Source organism: Micropterus salmoides, unplaced genomic scaffold (assembly GCF_014851395.1).
Source record: "Micropterus salmoides isolate LMB-PRFRI ecotype aquatic unplaced genomic scaffold, ASM1485139v1 Ms_hic_scaffold_14, whole genome shotgun sequence".
In the NCBI taxonomy this organism is placed as follows: Eukaryota; Metazoa; Chordata; class Actinopteri; order Centrarchiformes; family Centrarchidae; genus Micropterus; species Micropterus salmoides.
The window spans coordinates 31866818-31877930 of NW_024040485.1; the positions used below are offsets into that span (position 1 = coordinate 31866818).

Consider the following 11113-nt stretch of genomic DNA (forward strand, 5'->3'; position numbering starts at 1 on the left):
ACGGGCTGTGTGGGTTTCTGCTCTGCAGCCTCCTAACCGCTAGCTGCACTTTTTCACATAAATAACACAATGACAGTTACAACCTTCAACTCATGTTAAATAATCATTCCAGGAAGTTCAGTTTGATTTCAGCGCTCAGTACTCACTGTCTCAGCTTTGATCTGTGTTATTAATCTGTGAGAGTAACAGCTCATGTTCAACCACCTGCAGTCTGCTCTAATCCCACTTTATTACCTCACACTGATTCTAACAGGCAATCAGTCAGCAAAGTGTTCATATGGAAATAATAACTAAACAACGTTTCAAAACGGCAGCAGGCAAAATAAAAACTTAAGCAGCATTTTATTGGTTTAGAAGAAATAAACACAGCCATCATGTTGCCAGCATTCAGACTTCAGCCCAACTGTGGGATCATTTTATAGCAGTTGTAGTTTAACAACAGCTCTGCTGTTTGTTTATGTGTGTGAACAACAGTGTCATCAGCATAGAGTTTTACATTCACACTGACACAATTATAAAAGGGAGTCAGCACTGAACCTGGTGGCACACCCAGACCTGCTGACTTGTATAGAACAGCCTTATACACATGTTTATGTTTGCTCATCCTTGTTTAGCTTTGTTGTCCTTGTTTCGCTGTGTGCTTATATTCATATCTTCCTTTACATTTGTACTATGCGCACTGTGAAAGTATATTAAGAGCTACTAACAACCAGAGTCAAATATTCAGTTTATTAAGAAAGTTACACTGAAAGAATTTGACAAACCTGCCACACTCTGCATAATGTATTAAAAAGAGACACAAGAACAGAAAGATAGCGTAAACAATAAAATACCTAGCAGACAGCTAATGATTCAGCTTAAGTTTCTGATATTATACAAGTCAAAATTAAAAGTCAAATAATAATAATAATAATAATAGTTTGGAAATAAACTAGAGTGTCAAATTAACACCAAAGAATTTACACTCAGTAACAGCAAATATATGTGTATATATGTTTTTATATTTTAAGGATGACTGTATCTAACCTGTGCACATCGTAACTTACATTTCTGACTTCTGATCAAAGTGATCAGTGAGATGAAAAAAAGTGAGCAGAAAACAGTCAGTCAGCATGTGTGCAGCTGGTGGACGGTCCCTTGTTTCTGAGGATCCTCAGCAGAGAGAGTCCACAGCAGTACACCAGACTCTTCACTATCAGCACTGTGTACAGCACACAGAGCAGTTTCACCTGGTTCAAAAAACAGATCGCTGGAACCTCTGAAACAGAAAAGGAGAAAGAAATGTCAGTCCTCTGCTCCTCTGCTCTCTTTGTCAGAGTCTCCACATGAAGCTGATTCTCTGCTGAACACAGTCACCAAGCCTTCATTACCTTGTTCTGTTTGGGCCTCCACTCCCCCCCCTCGTGCTGGACGTAGCAGCGGTATTTATACGTGTAGAGAGCGTCCCGATCAATCACTCTGATAGCGGCGGTGCGTCCCGACTCTCTGAGCTCCAGCTGCTCCTCCTCAGCAGGTGCCAGCTCCTCCGTCAGACTGTTCTCCTTTCGTCTTTTCCAGGAGAAGCGGACCAGAGGAGGAAACATGTTTGAGGCCACACACAGCAGGGAGCTCTTCCCCTCATGGTGGGCTCTGGATGCTGCTGGGTACACGCTCACCACGGGCTTCACTACCGGGTACTGAAGTTTGACAGCAGCAACAAGCAGCACAGACACACATTCACACAGTCAACAGCAGCTTCCAGCACTGCATTCAGTCTGATCCTGGAAACTACATGGACTCTGATCACTGAGCTCCTCATCAATACAGCACACAGTTCACTACATGGACTGGATTCACCTTCATATCACACACGTCATGTATAATAATAATAATATTAATATGTTATATGAGGAAAGAAAAGAATTTTACTTATTTAGCAGTTCTACATATGCTGGATTCTTATAATATAATTATGAAATATCTCCTTTAAAAACTTAATGTTTTATATATTAGGGTTAATAAACATATTTTAATAAAGGTATTTTTTACGTTCACATTAAATTAGTTATAGTTTTACATTTACTTAGACATTATATATCATATACTTTATTTTAACAACAAAAAAAATCTAATTGTTGCATCAGTAATTTCATAAAGTTTTAAAATTTGAAAAATTCTATATAAAACACAATTTACATATATGTTCAGATACATGATCAAAAATCTGACAACAATACTGTAATCTAAGTACATTTTAATGTAACATAATATCAAACATTACATAAGAATCAAAACTACTGTTTACAAAAATACATATTACACCAAATTACATATTTACTTTACATAAAATAATTTCAAGTCAAGTCACGTACATTATTTATAATTTCTGAACTTTAACCACTCAACAACTAATCAATGCATCAATAATGTCTTTGTTAAATATGTTAAATGTGAATAAAGACAGCTTTATAATATTAAATAAGATTCACTATTGACTGATTACTTTTTAATATAATGTAATAATGTGATGTTAAAATTATAAAGAACCTGATACATCATTTTTACTACCATATACTTTTGAAAACATGTTTTATAATTTAAATTATAAAGCATCACAAACTATTTGTATTTATATTAAAAGTATAAAATGCAAATATATTGTGTGAGCGACTTTGTATCACTCTATTTCACATATATAAATACATAAATTATAGTTATTGCAATATTATCAGTATCTGACTGTAGTGATGTAAATTTTATTATTTAAAATGAATAAATTATCCTGTACAACATATTTATAGTAAAATGTCTTTTCACTGACTCACTGAGAGGATCAAATACTGTATATTTACAACTTTGTCAATATCTTACTTTTTCCATATGAATCAGTTTTGCTGGTGCAGAAATAAAGAATAACTTCAGTTGTGCAGTGAGATTCAAACATCTTTTCAGCAATTATGAACCTTTTTATGTAACAATAGCTGCACGGCTGCAAGAACTCTACTAATTATGAACAAACTAATATTTGAAGCCTGAAACAGCAGAAACTCATTAAAAACACATTTTAACTTGTTCAATAAAACAACTGAAGGAAAATAAATGTTTATTCTTACCTGTTACATACAGTTTAGTTCCAGAGCCAAAGATATCGTAGTAGTTTGCTTCCACAGTGAAACAGAGTAATACAAAAACCTGTCAGCTGCTGAATGTGTCAGCTGAGGTGAACGAGTCCAGATGATGAACCAGGATCATATTTCAGCTGCATGATGTGTTTCTCTAATGTTCATATCAACATGACTGTCTCTTCTTTTATTGTCTTTTTAGACACACTAGCAGTGTTGCTCTGTGGATGCTGATGTCTGCTGGTCCAGATGGACTGGACCTGGACCAAAGGATGGATGGATTGACATTGTTGTTCAGACATTCTTGGTCCCCAGAGGATTCACTTCATTAATTCACTTGATTCTGACTCTTCAGAAGAAGATGCAGATGTCCAGGCCCAGACTTCCTCTTCTGTGCTCTTGTCATTGTTTACAGTCCGATAAGCAATCTGAGAGCCCATCAGCTGTCATCTGATATAAAAGCTAATCTGAAGTTAAATATTCATCAGATGATAGCCGATGGTTTCTGCCTTATTTGCTCTCCACACGGACTGTTGACCTGCATGCAACCAAAACCAGCTCAGATTTTTCTGATCTGTATCAAGACTTTAAGGATAGACGGTGCTGTATGCTGTACAGATTGTAAAGCCTTTGTTAGCCGGTGTTAGCATCAAATGCCAACACCAAATCTGAAGGAGAACATCTGGTGGTCCCTTTTATGTGGGTGTGCCTGTAGGTTTCTCTATTAGGTCTTCTTTCACCTACAACTGATCTATCTGATGTTTAGACTCCAATGCTTCGTCATATTGGAATCTCTCACTATCCATGAGTGGTTCTCTGATCTGTGGAGCCAGTGAGTTCTTGTAAATATTCTTGTAAGATTCCCAGAGAACACTGATATCTGCCAGCCTGACGCCTGAGCTACTGTCTCTAACTAATCAGTCTAAGTACATGTGAGAAACACCTAAAGCTAGAATGTCAGAAAACACTTATGGGGTCAGCTAAATTACTCTAAGCTAGAGCTGTCTTACTTTTCCCTGTCACATCAACAAAGCCCCTTAAGAAATATTCTCCACACGTGGCTATGCATAGGCTACAGCGTACCTAAGGAGGAGATTCAACAAAAAACTATACACTGAGCTTTGTGAGGGAAATGAGGAACAGGTGAGCAGGTGGGCGGGGAGGTCAGGTGATGGGAATGGTGGGAAAGATGTTAGCTCAGTGCGGGGGAGAGTGGCTGGATGTGGGAGTCAGGTGACTGAGACAGATGGAAACATCTGAGGACACCTGGTGGACAGGTGGAGAAATGGTAATGAGAGGTGGGAATGTGTCTGAAAGGAAGGACAGAGAGGCAGAATGGAGAAACACAACTGAGTCAGACACTGTGACCCCCCTCCAGTTAATCTGTTCATGTTTGTGTTATTAAGATATAAAGATACACTTTGGTGTGGGTTTGAGTAAGAAGCACTCGTGTTTTGCTCTGAAGTGTTGGCTGTAATTTTTGCTGGGAATATGGGAACACCTCTGGGCTTGGCAGGGCTGAAACCATGAGTGAAACTACTCCAATCCTATTGGCGTTGCTAGAACGGTAGCGTGTGACGGCGTAACTGGAGACGTATATAAGCACGCCGGCACACCGGACACATTAGCTTTATTCTATTCGGCAACCACGAGAGGAAATTTCTTACCTGGAAGGAAGTCTGGCAGAGGAGATGGCTGGTGAGCAGTTCAGGCAGTGTGTTTCCCATGCCCGCGTCAACATCACGGCTGGGGACACTCGTGCCCTGTGTGTGTCTTGTCTGGGGATGCCGCACGCCCAGGCAGCTCACAAGGGGGCCGCTTGCGGCCATTGCAAGGCCCTACCCCTGAGGGCGCTGAGGTCCCGTGCGGCTCTTTTCTCCGAAGACGGCCGGATGCGCTCTCCCCGTGGCTCGGGCCCGCCGGTCGCTGAGTCGGCGCGGCGGCTTCGGTCATGGGGCTCCCAGCGTGACGAGGCTTTTTCCCGTTCCTCGTCTGCTCGTCTGACAGAGAAGATACAAAAAGAAATTTAACTCAGTGACACTGACGTTCCTTTTGGTGAAGCTGAAGTTGTTGGTGGGTAAAAAAACAAACTTTGATGCGATGCTTGTGCACCGGAGGAAAGGGGTCACCAGAGCTCCACCGCCTTCACAACCAATCTGCAGAAAGGGGCCTCCCTCCTGATCAGTGACGACGATGAAGGGGGACATGCCGACGCCCTGGATGACCCAGGTGTGATGATTAGGTGTAATTCCACATTGTACCAAATGGTGTCAGTAGTGGTTTGTGGGAACAAGTATACGTATGTCGTATACGACAGTGAAGATGACAAAGACAAACTTGATAAAGTGCTCGAAAAGTTTGATGCCCACTGCTCTCCAAAAAAGAACGAGACATACGAGAGATATGTTTTTCGTTCCCGGGTGCAGCAGCAGCGTGAACCCTTTGATAGCTTTCTGACCGACTTGAAGCTCAAAGCACAGTCATGCAACTTTGCTACACTGAAGGACTCCATGCTCCGAGACCAGGTCGTGTTTGGTGTGGAGGAAAGGCTACTGCGGGAAACGGAGCTGACGCTGGAAGGGGCCGTCAAGATCTGCCAGGCAAGTGAGCTCTCGCAAATGCATGTGAGGACATTCAGCGAGTTAGCGGCGAGCGCAGCGAGTGTGGGTGATGGCGCCGCTGTAAGCGTTGTCTCAAGTGAGGGACGGAGACGCCTTGCGCAGCAGACAGACGATCGAACATTCAAACCCAAACAGTGGCCTGCCTTTGGTAAGCTATGCTCTAATTGCCAGGGCAAGAATCACCAAGTGACACTGTTGACTCCAATACACAGAACTTTGTAGATGTTTTCAGAGGTTTTGGTGCACTGCCCTTCACATACAAAATCCAGTTAAGAGAAAATGTACAACCAATAGTGCATGCTGCACAAAGAGTTCCAGCACCGCTGAGAGACCGTTTAAAAAAGGAAGTGGACAGGATGACGACGCTGGGTGTGATAAAGAAGGTTGAAGAACTCACCGACTGGGTAAACTCCATGGTATGTGCAAAGAAAAAGAAGGGCGACCTGAGGATATGCATGGACCCAAAAGATCTGAACAAGAATATTAAGCGGGAACATTACCAGATACCAAAGCGTGAAGAAGTCTGGAGTGAGATGATGGGTGCCAGATATTTTTCAAAGCTTGATGCATCACAAGGCTTCTGGCAGCTGAAGTTGGATGAAAGCAGCACCAAATACTGCACCTTCAATACACCTTTCGGCAGTTACCGCTTCCTCAGATTGCCCTTTGGCATCATCTCAGCATCAGAGATATTTCACAGAGCTATGGAGCACATCATCGAGGGATTAGACGCAGTCCGGGTGTATGCTGATGACGTCATTGTGTGGGGCTCCACACTCCAGGAGCACAATGTGAGGCTGACAAAAGTGCTGGAGCGAATACGCAAGTATGGACTAAAGCTAAACAAGAGTACATGCCAGTTTGGAGTTCAAGAAATTGTTTTTCCCGGAGATAAGCTTTCTGCACACGGCATTCCACCTGACCAAGAAAAAGTTGATGCTATAAAAGACATGCCAAGGCCTACAGACAAGGCTGGAGTGCTACGCATCATGGGGATCGTCAACTTCATAAGGAAATTCATTCCCAATCTATCAGCAAAAACATCCTGCATCCGTGAACTCCTACACAAAGAGATTGAGTTCAAGTGGACAAGCAGACATGAGCATTGTTGGACCGTGACTTTAAATGACCCTTTTTAAACTATGTGTAGTCCTTGGTCCTGCGTGTTCTTTCATGAAGCAATAGGAGAAGATGTTTTTGGTCCATGAAGTCTGACTGATTATCTCTCCCTGACCCAGTGTTTTAGTATACATCGTCACGTCATAAAACAATAAAACAAAAGTGTAGGTCAGTCCATGATTGGCCCAAGTCCTCTGACCCCAATGTTTGTCCTCTGACTCCATCAATCACCATGCTGTTGCTGGGCAGATTACAAGCGTAATTCCTGAACTAAGATATCTTGGAGAAGAGATGTTTTGTACCACATTCCAAATTACCCCTCACCCATTGTTCCTAAGTAAGTGTCCTTATCTGATCATGCAGAGTAATCAACGGGGCAGGGTGGCGATGGCGCAATGGATAAGACCATGGCTTTGGTGTGAGAGACCCAAGTTCAAATAAAGCAACATATAAACTTCTACCTATAAAATACATCAGAGATCAATATAAGAAAACACAATACTAGTGGTTCCCCTGAGTAATACACAAATCATGCTATCAGAATCTCTCAGCATGAACGGCAAAAGCTCAGAGAAACCCTGACAACTGCACCTGTATTGGCATTCTACGACCCGGCGAAGAGGATCAAAGTGTCGACAGACGCCTCAAAGAACGGGATTGGTGCAGTACTTTTACGAGCTGAAGGTGAGCACTGGAAACCAGTAGCCTATGCATCCAGATCCATGACAGAGACTGAGTGTAGATACGCTCAAATAGAAAAAGAATGCCTGGGACTTGTGTTTGGCCTGGAGCGGTTCCACAGCTACATTTATGACCTACCATCTTTCACGGTGGAAACAGACCATCGCCCGCTAGTCGCCATGGTCAAAAAGAATCTGAGCGAGATGTCGCCAAGGATTCAGCGTTTGATGATGAAAAAGCAGAGATATGACTTTGAGCTGATCTCCACCTGATAATTGCAGATTTGCAGAGGACGTTCAAGATCACGTGAACATGGTGTCTTCTGCACTTCCTGTGTCAGATGAAAAGTCCAGACAAATAGCTCATGAAACTTCAAAAGATACGGAGCTGCAGTGAGTCATTGAGAACATGAAAAATGGATGGCCTGTGGGATCCTGTCCACAGTTCTACCACATCATTGTTATTCCAGAAAAGATGAGACAGGACATACTACACGGGATCCATGAAGGTCATCTTGGTGTCGAGAAATGCAAAAGACGGGCGAGAGACACAGTTTTCTGGCCTGGAATAAACAAGGACATTGAGAAACTAATAAGCAGATGTGACACGTCAAAAACACAGGAACAAGCAAACCAAAGAGCCTGTGGTGGTAACTGCAGGACCAACAGCGCCATGGCACACGGTTGGAATGCTAAATAAATAAATAGGGAAGTAGTGCAATGAATGTCTCAAATGTAGTGGAGTAAAACTTTTCTGTAAAAATCTACTCAATTAATAGAGTAAATGTAACTCTTTACTACCCACCTCTGTTTTCTTCTCTCCCCACCACATGTTAGAAACACAACGCAGAGTCCAAGGGGGACGCCTTGCTAATCCTGGACTTGAGTGATCCAGAATGTTCTGGTCTCATTTAACAAACTGACTGTATTTGGGGAGTTCATGGCTGAGGTTTCCTTCCTTAAAGTCACCAAGAACAATAAAAAGGGAGTCCAGGTTAGTCGCTCTACTCGCAGTATCTGGTCGGCCAGCGTGCGCTGTGCGTCGTGCACGTTGGCCTGCGGTGGAATATAAACACCGAGCAGAAAGTAGGAAGCAAACTCGCAGGGAGAGTAAAACGGTTTACAGTGTGTCAGTAAATATTCCAGATAAAGTTTTCAGTGAGTTGATCAAAAATCAAGCCGTTAACTTTGAAGATGCTGAAGTGTTGGTGTAGAGAAACTGTTGTCCTGATGGTGGCGCTAGAGGAAAGGTCAGGAGGTCACCATAAATGTTAGGATTCATCCTCTGGGAAGCAGAAACATCCACAGGACATTTATGGAAACCTGGCAACAGAACCAGCGTCCTAATAAGCCGCTGCTAGAAGGACAACATCCTGACCTGACATGTGTCCAAGATTTGGCTTTTAAAATGGAAGAAAGTGAAATGATCTGCTGAAATCTACTGAAAGCTGTTAAACAACAAGTGCTGCTGGAAGGGTTTTCATTCAGAGCAGATTAGTATTGTGAGGGAGGAATGGACTTTATTCCAGCAGCAGAACAAAGAGGACGACTTTAATCTGCATCTGGAACATCTGGCTGGAAACTTTATCTATTATATATCATTTACTTTAAGGATTACTTCATAAAGTGAATCAGGATTATATTTTTATTTAGTTTCCTCTTTATCTTGTTTGCTCATTGTGCTTCTGTGCTGCTAGTTTGTCCTCACTGTGTGGAACAACAAGAAACCTGCTGGAATATCTGATCAAATAGAAATCAATAGAATATTAAAGAAATCCCTCAGCTCAGTATGTTTGTGACTCTGGCTGAGATGGAGGTGAAATATGTGAACCTGGGCTGTGGTTTACTGCTCTCTTCCTGTCACAAACACTGTTTGACATCTGCTGCTTTTTGTTCAGGCTGCACGGATCATTTCTCACTGTGGGCGCCGCTCTTCCAACAGGAGCAGTAGTAGGTGGCTGAATGAGAGGTGGTAACGTTTTTGAGCTGCAACTCACAGCCGTTCTGATTATTCACAGCTGAGAAATCATCTTTCTGAGGGTGATTGAAACCTGAAGAAATCTGACCAGTGCTCTTATGAATACGTAGAATCACTCTGAATGTTTCTGTGTGTTTCTTCTGGTACCAGAATACATAAGTGTTACACTGGTCAGTTCCTCGACAGCTGAAGGAAACAGTTTCATCGACTCTCCTGGTCAATGTTAAATCGTCCTGAATCAGGTCTGCTGCCATGGCAACCAGCGCTGTAGAGACACAGACAGATAGATGAAGGTCAGTGTGACAGTGTTTGTTCCAGGTGGAGTTTGCTGGCTCCTGATTGGCTGGAAACACTCACCTGAACACAGACAGCACAGAGCAGCAGCTGGGAGGAAAAGCATTGTGTGCAGTGGTGTTTCCTCTGGTGAACCTGGGGAGAAGTGGCGCTCTGATGCAGCTGAGGCCAATCAAGGACGAGCTGTGAGATCAGACAAGGGCCGCGTGGTTTCTAACGGGTCCTCAGACCTCCCATCAGCCCCTGCGGCGGACAGATAAGGCTGCTGCTGCTGATTGACAGCTCAGCTGAAGCTGCTGTGTGGTTTTCTGCTGAGTCGGAGCTCATTCTGCTTTATTACAGTTCATCTCCTCTATTGAACTATTTCAAATCACTACAGCTACATTAGAAAGAAGGAAAACTACAAACTCGGCTGATTCTAACAGTGAAAATCATCAGTTCAAAGCAGGAACATGTAGTTGTGTCTCTCTAGTATAAAAAGTGGAACCAGCTTCTTGTTTTCATTGTGTGGTTCGTCACACTGAGACCTTCATTCTCCAAAATCCTGTTTGTGTTCAATCTTCAAATGTCTGTTGTTGAAAAAGAAGATGAAGGTTACTGTCAGCCAGCAGATTCATTTCTTACTGACACTATTTATCTTTCTGTTCTTCTCATTATTTTAACGTTGTTTCTAAATGCTTCTTGTTTCCCAGACTTCTCTGTTTCTCTGAACTGATTCACTGAGAAGTTTCTTCGTCTTGATTTGAATCTGACAGCAGATAAAAAATCTGGCTCACGATGATGCAGAAATACAAACAAACATTCCTGTAACCACAAGCACATTCAGGTTGGTGCTGAATTTAGTAACACAGACTGTTATCTGTTGTTTAACAGCTGGGAGGAAAATACAAAAGTACAAACTGTGACTTTAACCCTTAAACGTCCCCTCACATTTCATCATTTCATTTCTACGACACATGAAACCTTTTCCACACACAGCATCACATCTTTATTTAGTGTTCTGTTGTTCAGTCTCTTCATTAAAGATACATGATGTTTCACTTTGTTATTCTTAATAGAAAGTAAAATATTTCCCTCTGAATTGTAGTGGAGTAGAAATATAAAGTAGCAGAAAGTGGTAAAGTACCTCTAATGTGTACTTCAGTCCAGTACTTTTTTTTTTTTTTTTTTTTTTTTTTTTTTTTTTAAACCTGTCCTGCCCAGCAGCCTGGTATAGAGTATAATGACCTGGATACCATATTGTGCCAGACAGATTTTACTTTAACAAGAGAGTATTAAAATACTCCTTTGTCTGTTTTATTATTTATTTAATTATGTATT

The 11113-nt window shown here is 42.0% G+C and overlaps 1 gene segment (V, D, J or C); it reads right to left on the reverse strand.

The window, feature by feature from the left end:
* Positions 1-8894: 8894 nt before the first annotated feature.
* On the reverse strand, positions 8895-9964 carry LOC119902710. The segment is given in 2 exon segments: positions 8895-9764; positions 9857-9964. Coding segments are annotated over 2 exon segments (378 nt in total).
* Positions 9965-11113: the final 1149 nt, after the last annotated feature.